The sequence below is a fragment of the Scyliorhinus canicula genome, chromosome 14 (genome assembly GCF_902713615.1).
Source record: "Scyliorhinus canicula chromosome 14, sScyCan1.1, whole genome shotgun sequence".
NCBI lineage: Eukaryota > Metazoa > Chordata > Chondrichthyes > Carcharhiniformes > Scyliorhinidae > Scyliorhinus > Scyliorhinus canicula.
This window is the reverse complement of record NC_052159.1, coordinates 72711098-72729234: the sequence shown is the minus strand read 5'-3', so window position 1 is coordinate 72729234 and position 18137 is coordinate 72711098. Positions and strand designations below refer to the sequence as shown.

General features: G+C 47.8%; 1 protein-coding gene across 2 annotated transcripts in view; it reads left to right on the top strand.

Moving 5' to 3' along the window:
* Positions 1-18137, top strand: part of LOC119977575 (interleukin-18 receptor 1-like) — a 62733-nt gene that overhangs the window by 12494 nt on the left and 32102 nt on the right. For both annotated transcript variants that reach the window (XM_038818677.1, XM_038818676.1), the window contains exons 4-6: positions 3033-3306; positions 9553-9727; positions 10569-10716. In XM_038818677.1, coding sequence (XP_038674605.1) covers positions 3033-3306; positions 9553-9727; positions 10569-10716 — 597 coding nt within the window. The remainder of the gene's footprint in view (positions 1-3032; positions 3307-9552; positions 9728-10568; positions 10717-18137) is intronic.

Sequence of the window (18137 nt, the reverse complement as noted above, 5' to 3'; positions counted from 1 at the left end):
CCCCCGCCCCCCCCCTTTTCGGGTCCGCCCGCCCCGCCCCCCCCACTCTCGGGTCCGCCCGCCCCCGCCCCCCCCTCGGGTCCGCTCCCCCCGGGTCCGCCCCCCCTCTCGGCCCCCCCTCCTCTCGGCCCCCCCCTCTCGGCCCCGCCCCCCCCCCCCGGCCCCGCCCCCCTCTCGGCCCCGCCCCCCCCCCAAGGGCGCCGAAGTTCAGCTTGCCCGGGGCGCCAGCAACCCTAGGGCCGGCGCTGTGTCCATGTGCACCAGTCGCTGAAGGTAAGCATGCAGGTGCAGCAGGCGCTAAAGAAGGCCAATGGTATGTTGGCCTTCATTGCAAGAGATATCGAGTATAGAAGCAGGGATGTGTTGCCGCAATTGTACAGAGCCTTGGTGAGGCCACACTTGGAGTATTGTGTGCAGTTTTGGTCTTCTTCTCTGAGGAAGGATGTTCTTGCTCTCGAGGGAGTGCAGCGAAGGTTTACCAGATTGATTCTAGGGATGGCGGGACTGTCATAAGAGGAGAGATTGGCGAGGTTGGGATTGTTCTCACTGGAGTTCAGAAGAATGAGGGGAGATCTCATTGAGACTTATAAAATTCTAACAGGTCTAGACAGGGTAGATGCAGGGAAGGTGTTACCAATGATGGGTGTGTCCAGAACCAGGGGTCACAGCCTGAGGATTCAGGGTAAACCATTTTGGATAGAGATAAGGAGACATTTATTAAAAAAAAGTGGTGAGCCTGTGGAATTCACCACCACAGGAAGTAGTCGATGCTAAAACTTTGAATGTATTCAAGAGGCGGCTGGATATAGCACTTGGGGAGAATGGGATCAAAGGCTATGGGAAGAAAGCAGGATTAGGATGATCAGCCATGATCATGATGAATGACGGAGCAGGCTCGGAGGGCCAAAAGGCCTCCTCCTGCTCCTATCTTCTATGTATCTATGTATCTATGAGCCTTTTAAGTAGCACATGTTCGTCTGTTAGCATCATGAGTTGTTGAGTGAGTTTATAACGTGTTGGGTAAAGAGCTGAAGTAACCCAATTCCAAAAACGGATCCTCAAACAAGTGTAGATTCCTTATTACTTACAATAATGAACTTCCTAAATCATTCAGATGTGTACTTAAGATGCCTATAGTAGAAATTAAATCTGAAATGGGGACTTCCATTATGCATCATGATGGATGCTTAGGTGCCAGTGAATTTCTAGGCCTTACAGTGCAATAATAGTGCCTTCAGAATTCATTTACAATATAATCCACATTTCCTGATGCTCACCGCACTTATCTAGTGGCATTTTTAAAATTTTACGGGATATGGGCATTGTTGGCTCGGCCAGCATTTACTGCCCATCCCTAATTGCCCTTGAAAAAGTGATGGCCTTTTGGACCACTGCAGTCCAGTGCTGTTAGGGAGGTATTTCCAGGATTTTGACCCAGCAAGTGAAGGAACAGTGATATATTTCCAAGTGAGGATGTCGTGTGGCTTGGAGGGGAACTTGACTGTGGTGGGGTTCCCAAGTGTCTGCTGCCCTTGTCGTTCTAAATGTTATAGTTTGCAGGTGTGGAAGGTACTGTTGAAGGAGCCTTGATGAGCTGCTGCAGTGAATTTTGTAGATGTTACACATTGCTGCTACTGTGCGTCGGTGGTGAAGGAAGTGATTGTTTAAGGTTAGTGCCAATCAAGCGGGCTGCTTTATCTAGGTGGTGTCGAGCTTCTTGAGTGTTGTTGGTGCTGCACTCATCCAGGCAAGTGGAGAGTATGTCATCAAACTCTTGATATGGGATTTGTAGATGGTGGACAGACTTTGGGAATCAGGAGGTGAGTTTGCATAGAATACCCAGTCTCTGACCTTCCCTTGTAGCCACAGTCTTTATATGGCTATTCCTGTTCAGTTTTTATCAATGATAACCTCCAGTATATTAGGGGCCTCACGGTAGCATGGTGGTTAGCATCAATGCTTCACAGCGCCAGGGTCCCAGGTTCGATTCCCGGCTGGGTCACTGTCTGTGTGGAGTCTGCACGTCCTCCCTGTGTGTGCGTGGGTTTCCTCCGGGTGCTCCGGTTTCCTCCCACAGTCCAAAGATGTGCGGGTTAGGTGGATTGGCCATGCTAAATTGCCCGTAGTGTAAGGTTAATGGGGGGATTGTTGGGTTACGGGTATACAGGTTACGTGGGTTTAAGTAGGGTGATCATTGCTCGGCACAACATCGAGGGCCGAAGGGCCTGTTCTGTGCTGTACTGTTCTATGTTCTATGTTCTATGTTCTATGATAGTGGCAGATTCAGTGATGGTAATGCTATTGAACATCATGGGGAGATGATGAGATTCTCTCTTGTTGGATATGGTCATTGTCTGGCACTTATGTGACCTGAATGTTACCTGCCATTTATCACGCCAAGCCTGAATGTTGTCCAGGTCTTGCTGCAGATGAATACAGACTTCTTCAGTATCTGAGGAGTGGCAAATGGTGTTGAACGTTGTATATTCATCAGTGAACATCTCCAAGCTTGACTTTATGCTGGAGAGAAGGTCAATATAGCTATACTGATCAGGATGGTCCAGGAACATTCAACTGAACTAATTTGGAGCAGCAGCAGGGAAACTATAATTGATCTTAAAGAGGGAAGTATACCTTCCTGTTGCTAATCACATCCAGTCACTCCTGCGAGAAGGGCCCACATAGATATCAAATGAGGTATTTGTCGAACTTGGCTGCAATGCCCCTATGGTCAAATAGTATTTTGACACACAGTAAAGTAAATTGGTGTCTGTGGAACTCAACAATAGTAAAGAACAATTACCTTTTGGAGGAAATTTACATACAGAGAAAATACATCTGTGTTATGATTTATTTTGCCTTCATCATAGCCAAAATAACCATTGAATGGAATATCTTTGACTGGCATAATCACACAGTAAGAAGTATAAAGAGTGAATCTGTATAAACAAGGATCTATATGCTGCTCATAGCACTTTACTCAGACCACTTTACTGTCATTTCCCACTGAAACTTTCTACTTTTGATTTTAGGAGATCTGATTAAATGTCCCTCTTATGGGTCGAAAACAATAGCTCTTGAAGGGGAACATGTGCGTATACGCTGTAAACTGTGCAATGCTTCCACTCCACTTGTCCTGAGTGACCTTCAAACAAATGGATTTAGCATCAACTGGTTCAAAGACATTTCCAACGGTGATCGTGTGGAGCTTTTAGGAAAAACAGGCCGAATAACATTTGAAGGAACCTCATTAGGATTTTGGCCTGCATTTGTGAATGACACTGGAAGATATTCTTGTTCTGTCTCGTAAGTAGCAAAGAGAATAATTACCCACACCAGCACTAAAATTTTCACCCAGGGACCTGTTGGATCAGCTTATGTCAGGTAACACGAGCAGAATTTGGCAGGTGTTATGTCCACTGGAGGTTCGACTATTTTGCAATGCGGCGCAGTGTTTTTGAGTGGGCACCAGGTACTTTGGAATCAGATTCTCAAACAGGCAGATGCTTCGCAGTGTGACCTCTGGCTGCATTTGAACCTCGGCAGGCAGAAAGGGCCTTTTAAGCCTGCCTGCAGTGCTGGCTCCCCGATCCATTGCCAGAAGGCTGCTTCTCTGTCTTGCACTGTCCCATCTCCCTCCCCATGCAGGGAATTTGGAGGCCTATTGGAAAATTCGAGTCGGCCTCTGACAACAGGCCTTAATAGGCATTTTAAATTGCTGCTGCCCCCACCCTCTCCCCATGCCGTCTTTGCGAAAAGGCCTGTAAGCAAGATGGAACTGGGGAACTGGCCCATTGACTGGACAATCTCAGAAGGTCTGACAGCATCTGTGGAGAGAGATGGGATTAGTGTTTCAAGTTTGAAATGACTCTTTATCAAAGCTTCGGCAAAGAGTCATCCAGACTCGAAACATTAGCTCCCTTCCCTCTCCACAGATGTTTTCAGACCTGCTGAGATTGTCCAATATTTTCTGTTTTTGTTTCAGATTCCAGTATCCACAGTAATTTGCTTTTAACTTTATGGCACATTGGTTGGCAGTGTAAAAGTCTGCACCCATCTGCCCGGGGCCCGCCTGATTGATGCTAAAGGCTATATGCTGGCTTTGATGAAAGAATGATCACCTGCATTGATCTTTGAGATTGTCAGCCCACCTTTTGCAAGATCATATAGAGTAAAAGGATTATTGTTAATAAGCAGGATGTTGCAATATCAGATTGCCCCGGGTGACCACTGTGTAATTCTTGGAGAAGAGGCTGCCAGTGGGGGGTGGCACTATTGCTCAGAAATCCCACAGGGGGACCTGTCCTCGCAAGCGATTTCATCCCTATATTGCATATAGGACCTAATCTGATCCAATTTCTCAACATACCAGCCTTTAAGAACCAGTCTCTTGACAATACCAGGGTCTCTGTTGGCCCATGCTTTAATGTGGGCAGGTGAAGTAGATAAGGTATCAAGAAAACATAGAGCCAGGACAATCTCCTGCAGTGTGGGAGGTTCAAAATTTGTTTGTGGTAATTGAAGCCTGCTCAAAGCAGCCACATTTAATATGTTGGTTCCCAATCTATGCTGAAAGGAATACAAATATGCAGCCAAGAACAGTGCCCATCTTTGAAACTGGGCTGAAGCTATTGGTGGGACAGGCTTAACTTCACAAAAAATCCTAAGTAATGGTTTATGGTCCGAGATGATGGTAAAATGGCGACTGTCAATTGGCACGAGGTTATGTTTGTGGGCCGCAAACAATAAGTAATATTACTTTTTGTTTCTCTTCTGCCGTGATTTCATTGGCAGTGAAAAGGTATCGAAGTCTTTTGATATATTGGCCGCAACGTTTGACCTCCGGATCAAACAGATCAGTTTTTCCAAACAGTGGCATCACTATTCAACTGCAGACCATCTTTTACCTTTTAGTAATCTGAGAGGCTCTCCTCCAAAAATAGGTGGATTGGGCACATTTGGGAATGGGAAACATTTAAAGCTTTATCACCTGTTCAACCTGCTCACTTCCTTACTCAGCAGGCAAGTTGGACATTGGAAACTTTTAAGGAGTGTGCCTCCATTTTAACAGCATTTTTATTTGTAATACATGAAGATCAGGATTCCTGGATCTCAGGAATCACAACAGTTAAAAAGAAGCAAGAATGGCAAGATCCATAGGAGAGTGTCATTATTGCACCAGGAGGAGCAGGAGTGTGATTCCTCCAGTTCCAACAAGCTTACCACCATATGACTGGATCCCCACTGCTCATCCCCTCTGCCAGTCTAACTTACCCCGATGTCCGACCTGGGGTCTCCTCCCGCCCTCCACCTTGATGTCAATCTATGGCTGTCGGGTTGGAAACCGTTTTTTGTAAATGGAAAGATGGTCTATTGTTAATTTCTGCAGGAACCCCAGCAAACCTAGACGTCTGGGTTACCTATGCCAAAGTCTTACACCCGCCCTCTCTGCTCACCCCCACCCCTAGCCCCACCACCTTGCCCTTTTGTTTTAGACCCTGAGTACCTATCGAAGCCACCATTCCTGGGTTAAAGCTGTTTTACAGTATTATATGAAAAGAAAGAAGGGCAGAAGGAAATACCAAAAATATTTTCAAGCAACGAAGGCAAAATGTCCACTGGAAACCACCAACTGTGGTTGACAGAGCTCTCAACCATGTCCAATCCATCTCCCGCACCTCTTCTCTCACCGCTTCCCCTCCCTTCCAGAACCAAGATAGGGTCCTTTTGTCCTCACTTTTCACCCCACCAGCCTCCACATTCAGAAGATCATCCTCCTCCAATTCTGCAAACTCCAGCATGATGCCACTATCAACCAAATCTTCCCCTCACTCCCACTGTCAACATTCCACAGGGACCCTTCTCCCCAGGATATCCTGGACCAACCCTCCATCACACCCAATACCTCACCTTTTCCTCACGGCACCTTCCCATGCAATCACAGAAGGTGCAACACCTACCCCTTTGCCTCCTCTCTGCTCACCATCCCATGGCCTAAATATTCATTTAAGGTGAGGCAGCACTTCACGTGCTCCTCCTTCAATCTGGTCTATTGCACTTGCTGCTCCCAATGCGGTCGACTCTACATTGGAGCGACTAAACGCAGACTGAGTGACCACTTTGCAGAAGACCTTCAGTCCATCTGCAAGCGGAACCTAGACCTTCTTGTCACTTGCTATTTCAACTCACCATCCTGCTCTCATGTCCAGGTGGTGCACGGTGGTGCAGTGGTTAGCACTGCTGCTTCATGGCACTGATTCCGGCCCAAGTTGAAGTGTTGGGTACTCTGGATCCGTGGAGACTGCGTTTACCTCAGCAGTAACACATACAGGCTACCAACACTTGACATAGTATAATACTATTTTGTTAAGCTAGAAACTGTTGAACATACTTTCACTGTGGGCCGACACTATGTGAGATTAAACTAAAGACCAATGCCTATCCTAACCAGTCTATGCACTCAGCACACGGTGAAGATCTGTGCTGCAAGCTGTGAGCTCTGTCCTTCTGAGAGGCTGCATCCCGAATGAGTAGGAAAACTGATGCCCTCTGTTTTTATAGTGAGTGTGCTCTAACTGGTGATTGGCTGCGGTGCTGTGTGTGTTGATTGGTCTTGCTGTGTGTCAATCAGTGTGTGTGTCTGCACCATGATATACTGGTGTATATTATGACACAAGTCACAGGCACTTGCATGTTTGTGTGGGTTTCAGGTTAGGTGGATTGGCCATGCTAAATTGCCCCTGAATTGGAAAAAAAAAATGAGGTACTTTCAATTTATTTTTTTTAAATGGCCACATGTCCATCCTTCACCTGCTGCCATGTTCCAGTGAAGCCCAGTGCAAACAGGAGGAACAGCTTCCAATTAAGCACGTTACAACCTTCTGGACTTAACATTGAGGTCAACAATTCAGACTTTGAAATCTCTTTCCACCTTCACCCCATTTTTATTTCTATCAATTTATTTTAATTTCTTCCATTGATTCGTTTTTGCCTCACCACTGTCTCTTCTCCCCACACTCCACTCAACGAGGGACATCTGTTTCCTGTTCCAAGTTGTCCTTTGTCACACAGCTAACATCTATTCTGCCTTTAACATGTTCTGATCTCTTAACCTGCCACTACCAACACAACACCCCTTAGAAAAGAGAAAAGAGGTCCCTGTGAGGGTTCTTTTAGTTAGGCGGTCCCTGAGGGGGTCTCTCCTTTTAGGGGGTCTCCGGGGCGGGGGGAGGGGTGGTAGGGTGGTCGGTAGGTGAAGGGTGGTGAGTAGTGCTTTGTTAGGGGGAGGGTGGTCCTCGGATGGACTTTGCGGCCAACTCCCTTGAGGAGTTACCCCCTTGGCCCATGGTGTGGTCCATCACTTCATCTGTAATGGATCCCGACCACTTGATTCCTGGCCCGGAAGACCGGAGAATCGCGAGGTCCTGGAGACTCTGGTGCCGGGCCCGCTTATCATCTTCCCGCTGGCACGCGGGTGCGAATCCTGATCCCAACGCTAGCAGGGGCCATAGCATAGCGGTTGGTTCAGCGCCCAACATGAACCTCGTGTTGGCTGGACGCTCGATTCTCCGCCCAATTACAATCAGCATCGTCTGCATCGTGGGTGGAGAATCCAGGTCAGTATAAATCTCATACAAAAACAGAAAATGTTGGACAATCTCAGCAGGTCTGACAGCATTGTGGAGAGAGAACTAAGCTAAATATCATCCTATTTCCAATTCTCTTTAGCTTTGACAGAGTCAGCCACTCTGCAGATGCTGTCAAACATGCTGAGATTGCCCAGCATTTTCTGTTTTCGTTTCAGATTCCGGCATCTGCAGTAATTTGTTTTAACTACAGGTTAAATGTTAATTATTGTGTGATTGCTTGTTAATAATAAGGATATTATGACTAAATGTTTTTTAAAAATATTTTTATTCTCCTTTTTCACATTTTCTCCCGAACTTACACCCACCAACAATAAACAATAATCAGCAACAGATATGTCAATCCCCATAACAATAACAACGATCGCATCCTCCCACCAACCCCCAAACATCAGCCCGCATGTTTACATAAACAAATGACAAAAAGGAATCAGGGATTACCCATAGTCACCCTTAATACACACAGCCCCCCCCCCCCCAAACTAATGTTCGATGTTATCCAGTTCTTGAAAGTGCATAATGAATAATGCCCATGACTTGTAGAACCCCTCCGCCCTCCCCCTCAGTTCAAACTTAACCTTCTCAAGGGTCAAGTATTTCAACAGGTCCCCCCGTCACGCCAGGGCACAGGGTGGTGAGGCTGCTCTCCATCCCAGCAGGATCCGCCTTCGGGCGATCAACGAGGCGAAGGCTACGATATCTGCCTCCGCATCCGTTTCCAACCCTGGCTGGTCCGATACCCCGAATATGGCCTCCTGGGAACCCAGGTCCAGTTTCACGTGCACCACCTTGGAAATTACCCTAAAAACCTCCTTCCAGTACTCCTCTAGCTTTGGACAGGACCAAAATATATGAACGTGATTAGCGCCCTCCCCGCAATGCTCACACACATCTTCTACTCCTTCAAAGAATTGGCTCATCCTCACCCTCGTGAGGTATTCTCTGTATACCACCTTCAGCTGTATCAGCCCCAAACTCGCACATGAGGTTGGAGGCATTTACTCTCCGGAGCACCTCACAACAGACCCCCTCCTCTATAACCTCTTCCAACTCTTACTCCCACTTTGCTTTGATCCCTTCCAGTGGTGCCTTAGCCTCTTCCAAAATAGCCCCGTAAACCGCCCATTCTACCCACTTCTCCAGTCCCCCTGTCGTAAGCACCTCCTCCAGCAATGTGGAGGCCGGTTCCTCCGGGAAGCTCTGTATCTCCCTCCTGGCAAAATCTCGAACCTGCATGTATCTAAACATTTCTCCCTGCTCCAGCCCATTCTTCGCTTCCAGCTCCTTCAATCCTGCAAACCGACCCCTAAGAAAAAAATCTTTTGGCGTCTTAATCCCCTTCTCTTCCCATTTCCAAAAACTTCCATCCCACTTCCCTGACTCAAATCTGTGATTCCCGCGAATCGGCATTTTCCTTGACTCTGTCCCCAACCCGAAGTGTTGGCGAAACTGCCTCCAGATTTTCAATGAAGCTATTATTACCGGACTCCCTGAGTATTTCCCCAGAGCTATCGGGAGCGGTGCTGTTGCTAGTGCTTACAGTCCCGACACTCTGCACAAACTCCCCTCCATTCTGACCCACTGGGAATCAACCCCTCTGACCCAGCTCCGCACCTTCTCCACATTCGCCACCCAGTAGTAGTACATCAGGTTCGGGAGACCCAAACCCCCTGCCTGCCTTCCCCACTGTAGCAGCACCTTTCTCACTCTGGCCACCTTTCCTCCCCATATGAACGAGGTTAGCCTTCCCTCAATCTCCCTGAAAAAAGTATTTGGCAGGAAAATCAGTAGGCATTGAAAAATAAACAGAAATCGCGGCAACACATTCATTTTAACCGCCTGCACCCGACCCGCCAGTGACAGAGGGATTATGATTAAATTTATGGTGTTTATTTTCTGCTTGCAGGAATAGAACTTATAATATCATGAGTGCAGGTACAACCTTGAATGTGCAGAAGAATAAAGGATTTTGTCGTGGGAACATTTATCCTTTTAGTCAATATATTGGAAAATCCATTACATTACCCTGTCCAAAACTAGAAGATTACAGCAATAAGGAAAACAATATTAAATGGCTGAAGGTATAACAATGTTCATGCCTTTGTATAATTACATACCTTTTGGATACAATTTAAATTTTTATGTTGTTGTAAAATTGTTTCAATTAATGTATACATATTGAAGCTTTGCAAAGAAAAAGTGTTAAATGTCACAAATATATATATCTCCAAATTTAAAAATAAAAACTTTTTCCATAAAAGAGATGACATTACTTTCAGGGATAGAATACTTCTATTAAGGGAGGTCATTAATACTGAACTATACTGACTGTACTTCAAAAATAGTTCATTGACTAAAGCAATTTGAAACACCCTAAGGATGAGATGAAGTGCAATATACGTGCAAGTTTATTCTTTCTTTCCTTCTTTCTTTCCATCTTTTAGCAGTTCATTGATGCTGATAGAATTATTATTATTGTAATTCAGTCTGACCAAAAACGAAAGTATATGATTTAGGCTCTTGGCATATTTTGTAACCTATTGTTGAAGTGGAAGGGCCATACCCCTGATTATTCAGATATTTGATGCATATCTTGGATGTGCTATCCATGAGAATATGACGAAAATAAAGTGGGCATGTATTTTTATCTTCCCAAAGATGTGCAGGGTGGGTGGATTGGCCACACTTAATTGCCCCTTAATTGGAAAAAATAATTGGGTTCTCCAAATTCATAAAAATAAATAAACAAATAAAGTTTTACCTTCACCACTTGTGTGATTATTTGGTTGAGCAGGGCACACACTTGTTGGGGAATTTGCTCATTAACTTCAATAGGATGTAAAGCAGGCGATCTCAAGAAAGGGCAGATTATCAGCTCCATCAGGTGAAAAATATGATCAGTTATGTTCTTGTATCTTTCAGGATTGCAAGGGTAATGTCCACACAGGGACTAAGTATGTTATTCGGAAAGTGGAAGAAAGGAATGCTGGAAAATACTTGTGTCTACTGTCTCTCGAAAATGGTGGAGTTCGCTACAATGTTACAAGACTATTGAAACTGACAACCAAAGGTATTGTTCAACAGTGATTTTTGTCGGTGTTATTAAAAAAGTACCAAAGTGACAATTTCAATTCTGCAAAATAAATTCTAACATGAGCTGGAGAAGTTCCAATGGGAGTTGGAAACTTTATAAGGAAATTTCTTTTGGTCCATGGTCCATTTGGGCCTCAGAAGAACTGTGTTCTTCCTGGGAAGGGCAGATTAGCTTGCACTGGGACAGACACACTGAGAGCTATTGCGGTCCAGTCCAGATGGCCCCAGAGAGGACATTCCTGTTTGCATATCTTTGGAATCAGGTAGAAATGAGCTGTGTGGGGATGTGAAACTAGGAGATTGATGACAAAGTAGGAGAATATCTCCAGAAGAGATGAGATCAGTGAGTCTATGAAATAATGGCTTGGATTTGGTCAGGGGGCATGTTGTGCAGATGAGGAGACAGAGTTTCAGGTGAGGAGTTCATGTTTCCCTGCATGTTGTGGGGCATACATGTTTTCTCCTTGATAGGTGTCCCACCCGGAGGTCAGCCTGATTGACAGGCCGGGCTTCCAGTCTGGAAGGGAGGACTCTGGAGCAGGCAGCAAGAGCAATTAAACCCAATCCCCAACCACGGGTGGGGGGTGGCTAAGGGTTCGATCCCTTTGGTGGGGGTGGATTCTCCACCCTGGGACACCCGGAATGCAAAACCTGATGGGATGGAGAATCGGATGCCGGAGTAAAATCGGGATTGGTGCCCCGAACACCATCCTCTGAACCCCGCGGGCAGTGGGACCCCTGTAATAGGGAGACTCCCCACAGGGACCCCTGTAATAGGGAGACTCCCCACAGGGACCCATGTAATAGGGGAACACCCCCAGGGGTCTCTACAATAGGGAGACTCCCACAGAGACACCTGTAATAGGGAGACCCCCACAGGGACCCCTGTAATAGGGGGACCCACACAGGGACCCATGTAATAGGGGAACACCCCCAGGGGTCTCTACAATAGGGAGACTCCCACAGAGACACCTGTAATAGGGAGACCCCCACAGGGACCCCTGTAATAGGGGGACCCACACAGGGACCCATGTAATAGGGGAACACCCCCAGGGGTCTCTACAATAGGGAGACTCCCACAGAGACACCTGTAATAGAGAGACCCCCACAGGGACCCCTGTAATAGGGGGACCCCCACAGGGACCCCTGTAATGGGGTTCCTCACAGGGATCCTGTAATAGGGAACCGCAACAGGGACTCCTGTAATGGGAGGACCCCTACAGGGACCCCTGTAATGGGGTTCCTCACAGGGATCCTGCAATAGGGGGACCCCACAGAGACCCCTTTAATGGGGTTCCTCACAGGGATCCTGTAATAGGGGGACCCCTACAGGGACCCCTGTAATGGGGTTCCTCACAGGGATCCTGCAATAGGGGGATCCCACAGAGACCCCTTTAATGGGGTTCCTCACAGGGATCCTGTAATAGGGGGACCCCTACAGGGACCCCTGTAATGGGGTTCCTCACAGGGATCCTGTAATAGGGGGACCCCCACAGGGACCCCTGTAATAGGGGGACCCCCACAGGGACCCCTGTAATTGGGAGACCCCCCACAAGGAGCCACTGCTTTAGGAATCCCCTCCAAAGATCCTGCCCCACACACAGAGCAGACCCTTCCCACACACACACAAAGACTTTCCTCCCCCCCTCAGAAAAGGGGCTCCTGTCTCGAAGCTAGAGAGCAGTTCAGACAAGGGCAGTGGGAAGCTGTAATACTTACCTTGCAACTCCACGGCCGGGATTCTCCGAAATCCTGGCCAAGTGTTGACGCCGGCGTCAAAACTGGCGCGGCGGCAACAGGCCTCCAGCTCCAGGCATTCACCCCTTCAGGGGCTAGTACAGTGCCGGAGTGCTATGCGCTCGAAAGCTGGCGCGGGTCCGCACATGCGTGTGGGTTGCCGTCTCTGCGCCGGCCCCCGGGCAATATGGCGGAGCCCTACATGGGCCCGGAGCGGAGGAATTTAGGACCCCCCCTCAGAATTAGTCCACCCACCGATCGGTCGGCCCCGATTGCAGGTCTGGTCGCAGTGGAGGCCCCCGCCAGAGTCGGATCCCCTCCACATCCCCCCATCCCCCCATCAGAATAGCCCCCACAGCCAGAACTCCAAGGTCCCACTGGGTGGGACCATACGTAACTCACACTGGCGAGACTCTGCGAAACTCGGCAGGGTGGGGGGCACGTTCAATGACCCTCGGCCGGCGCGGCTGTGCACCATCTTAAACTGGATCCGGCTCAAATTTGCACATGAGGAGGTCCCATTTACTCCCCAATTGATCTCCCCTCCCAACTCCGCTTCCCATTTCTCCTTGTTCTTTCCACCCGCTCACCTCCTTGCTCCCCCAGCCACTTGTATATAATCCCCAATTCTTCCCTCCCTTCCACATTTGGGAGCAGCAGTCACTCCAGCAGGGTGTATCCCAGTAACCTAGGGAACCCCCTACAGATCTTTCGCACAAAGTTCCTAACCTGCAGATACCTGAACTCACTCCCCCTCGGCAGCTCCACCCTCTCCCTTAGCTCCTCCTGAACGGTGAACCCTTTCTCCAAATACAGATCCCTCACCTTGACCAGCCCCACTTCCCTCCACCTCCTGAATACACTATCCATCCCCCCTTGGCTCAACATCCCCTCCACCCTAAAATGCCTCCTCAACTAATTCCATATCTTCACTGTGGACTGCACCACTGGGCTCCCTGAATACCTACTTGGAGCCAATGGCAATGCTGCCGTCACCATAGCCCTCAAACTAGACCCCGTACAAGATTCCTCCTCCATCCTAACCCATTCTACCCCTTCTCCTTCCCACCACCGCTACACCTTGTCCACATTTGCCGCCCAATAGTAATGAAGCATGTTCGGCAATGCCAACCCCGCCTGCTGCCTCTGCCTCTGTAGCAGAGTCCTCCCAACCCTCGGCACCTTCTCTGCCCATACAAAGTCATAAATGATCGTGTCCACGTTCCGAAAAAAGGACTTTGGTATAAAGATCGGTCGAGCTTGAAAGATATACAATGACCTCAGCAGAATTTCATTTTCACCACTTGGACCCTCCCCGCCAGCGTTAAGTGCAGTGTATCCCACCTCTTAAGATTCTCCCTGGCCTCCTCCACCAGCTTCATTAAGTTCCACTTATGGAGCCCTGTCCATTCCCTTGGTACCTGAATCCCCAAATACCTAAACCTATCCCTCGCTACTGTAAATGACATTCCCCCCTAAATTAGCCCGCTGTGCCAGCTCATTCACCGGGAATACCTCACTTTTCCCTACGTTCAGCTTGTACCCTGAAAACCCTCCAAACCTTCCCAACAGACTCATAGTCCTTCCCATACTCTCCAGAAGATCCGAAACATACAGGAAGAGGTCATTGGCATAGAGTGCTCCCTCAGTCCTCTCACAATCCCTTGCTACTCTTTCGACCCCCGGAGAGCCATCGCCAATGGCTCTATGGCCAGCACAAACAGCAGTAGTGACAGCGGGCACCCCTACCTTGTATCCCTGTGTAAGTCAAAGCTTTGTGAGCTCATATCATTCGTCCTCACCCTCGCCCTTGGTGCCACATACGGCAACCGTACCCATGTCACAAATCTCAGCCCAAACCCAAACCTTCCCAAAATCTCGAACAATACCGTCACTCCACCCAATCAAATGCCTTCTCCGCATCCATGGACACCACCACCTCCAGTACCAGAGCCCCGATGGATTCATCACCACATTCAACAGCCATCTTATATTACTCACCAACTGCCTGCCCTTCACAAAGCCTGTTTAATCTTCTGCCACCACCCCGGGACACACTTCGCCATCTTCCCCGCCAACAACTTAGCCAATACTTTCACATTCGTGTTCAATAGTGATATGGGCCAATATGATCCACATTCCACCGGGACCTTCCCCTTTTTGGAATTAGTATGATTACTGCCTGTGTTATCGTCTCCGACAACTCCCTCTTCTCCAGTGCTTCATGAAACGCCCCCAACAGATGTGGTGCCAGGTCCGCCGCAAATTCCTTATAAAATTCCGCCGGATACCCATCGGCCCAGGGGCCTTCCCTGACTTCATACCCCTGATACTATCCAGCACCTCCCTCAGCCCAGCGGCTCCTCCAATGCCTGCCTCTTTGCTTCCTCTACCTGGGGAAATTCCAGCTTGTCCAGAAACCGCCCATGTTCCCTTCCTCTCCTCCCGGGTCCACCTCGTAAAATCCCTGATAGTACTCCCTAAATGCCTCATTTATCTTCCCTGACTCTGACTCCACATCCCCAGCCCCAGTCCATATCTTCAATATTTCCCTGGACACAGCCTGCCTCCGCAGCTGGTGCACCATTTTTCACTGTAACTTAATTGCAGTGTTAATCTAAGCCTACTTGTGACAATAAAGATTATTATTATTCTTCTCCCGTCTGCCAGCTGCATTTTCTGGCCCCCGCCGGCAGCGTGTTCTCCTTTCCCGCAGCCGGCCAATGGGGTTTCCCATTGTGGCCACCCCATGCAGTCAGGAAACCCGCGGGCATGGGTGAGCTGCCAGCGGACTGTAGGATCCCGCCGACGGAGAATTCTGCTGCATATGTTTATCCTGCTCAGGCACCTTGAGCGTGTTGTTACACCAGAAGGTGATGTTGACTTTCTGTGACCAGTGTCCTTACTGTCAGCAATATGGGGCGTTTCATCTGTATGTTTGTCAGGTGCATTGGCCTTTATAGGAGTTTGCCTTTCTGCTGGTGCAGGGGACTGTTGCCGTAGGCCGGATGACTGAAGTGGCATGATATATGTTGGTGCTGGTTCTGCTACTTACAAATTTTACGGCATTACTGTTTACCATCGCCAACTGGCCATGTCCACATGCATTCTGAATCCTGACTGTTTGATCTGGTGTTAGAGGTCATAGATCATTTTACTTCTCAATTTGCATTGCAGGGGGGCATCATTCACGTTGCTTTCAAGTTGAGGCTGAAGCAGAGCCTTGGCAATACGAATGGTAATCCTGGTGTACCTGAATAAAGGCTTCTTTTGTTTATTCGTTCATGGGATGTAGGCGTCGCTGGTTGGGCCAGCATTTATTACTCATCCCTGAGGGCATTTGAGAATCAACCATATTGCTCTGGGTCTGGACTCAAGTGTAGACCAGACCAGGTAAGGATGGCAGATTTCCTTCCCTGAAGGACATTAGTGAACCAGATGGGTTTTTAACAATAATTGACAATGGTTTCATGGTCGTCATTAGACTTTTAATTCCAGATTTTTTATTGAATTCAAATTCCACCAATTGCCCCAGTGGGATTCAAACCCAGGTTCCCAGAACATTACCCTGGGACTCTGGAGTACTAGTCCAGTGACAATACCACTACGACTGCCTCCCCTGTTGTGCTGATGAGGACAGGCCCGGTCATGGAAGACTCCACAGGCTGAGGAGTGCAGCATAGTAGTTGGGCGACCCATGCACATTTCTCGAAGATGCTTGGCAGAACAAACAGGAAGTTCTGCCAAACTGTTTCAATATGGGTAGAGGGACTGTTTGTGAAATGCTCAAAGTCCCAGGTTGCAAAATTCAGAAGAGATGAATTGGCGAGGATTGTCTGTCATGAGTTTTTGTGGGATGCCATGTGTGGCCAAGTGTCTCTCAATCTTGATTACAATCTTACTAGTCCTGTTTGGCAGGTAGTTGAGTTCAAACCACCCAGAAAGACTAAATGTAGTTTATCATTCCATTTGATGGTTTCAGCAGCTGCGAATGACCATGGAAAGTCCGGGACTTCGTGAAGATGCAGCGGTCCCTTTCCTTGATGCAACTTGAGTGCATTGCACAGTGTGCACCTGGTGATTTCCCTTTCTATGTGCGTACATGAAGGGCTCGTACAGTAATTTCTTGGCCCTTTATCTGCTGGCTTCCAACCCGAGGTGTCCTTAGTGCAGTTATTGTGTAATACCTCTGGAGAGCAGTAGGATGGCAAATCGCAGGTCTCACAGTATTAGTCCATCCTATATGGTCAGTTCATCTCTTCATGAGCGTAGCTCATGGAGAAGCACTCTTGAGGATTCTGGCCAGCCCCTCATGATGAGGTTGTGCAGTTGTCTGCATGTGATGTCTGTCTGTAAAGCCTGTTTGAGTTCCTGAATTTGTAGATGGCACTGAGGTTGTAGTGTTGGTGGTTTAGCATCATGTATTGCAGCCGTGAGAACGGAGTGTGGAGAATTTTCTTTAAGATAATTTTAAGTGTGATGATCTGTTTCAACGGTTTCAGGATGCCAATATACGAAGTCATGAAATTCATGACAGGTGAAGACTAGCGCAAGAAGTTTCTTTTCGATTATAAGCACAATGAGCCTCAGTGCCAGTGAAGGCCCTTGAAGCAAAGGCTATTGGTCTGCTATTCTGTATGCAGACAGTGCCAAGACTGTGCTGGGAGGTGTCTGCTGGTATGAGTACGGATACTCGATTATTGACGTATTGTAAAACCCGTGGGGCTGCGAGCGCTTGTTAGAGTCTGTTGAAGACCAGTGTGTGGTGCTCTTGCCACCACCATTCAACATCCTGGTGGGAAAGTTGATGAGGAGGTCCAGGGATCTCACTATAACGTGGGATGAACTTAGAAAGATAGTTAGTCATATTAAGAAAGCTCTGTCAAGTGTCCTTGTCCATGGGCATGGCCATCTGTCATATAGCCTTTGTCTTGTCTGGATCGGGCTTTACATCATTGGCTTTGAGTAAATGGCCCATGTAAGGAACATTGACCACGAAACTGCATTTTGCAGTTAGCTTTAATTGGATGGTCCTGATTCTGTCAAGGACGAGACGAAGACATGCATCACGTTCTTGCATAGTATGATCCCAGTCATCAACAAGGTTGGCCTGCGAAGAGTTGTTCAATGCACGGCTGGAAGACCTCACTGTCCATGGAGAATCTTGCAGGGCATATGAAGAAAATTATATATGCCTATTGGAGATATGAATTTTTTTTTTAGGTTTTCTCATCCAGAGGGAACTGTCAGAACTTGCATTTTGTATCGAGAATGCTGAACAGTTTGCCATTTGGCATATCTGCAAACACCTGTTCCACCATCTCCATAGGATGTAGTCCGAGCAGTGCTTTGTTCAAATACACTGGGCCAATGTATATGCTGACAATGCCAGTCTTTGTTTACTGTGGTCACCATTGCTGAAACCCATTCTGTGGCCTTGTCTACAGGAGTTAAGACACCTAGAGGTGTCTTCCAATGGAGCTCATCAATTACTTTCTGCTTCATGAACACTGGAATCCTCTCAGAGCACAAACTCTAGGTGACACTGAATCATCTAACCTCATGTGGTATATATCTAGTAGCTTACCAATGATGTTGCAGTTGCAAAAATCTCTTTACATTGCCATCTTTGGGGCTAGGAGCTGTAGGGCATGCACTTCT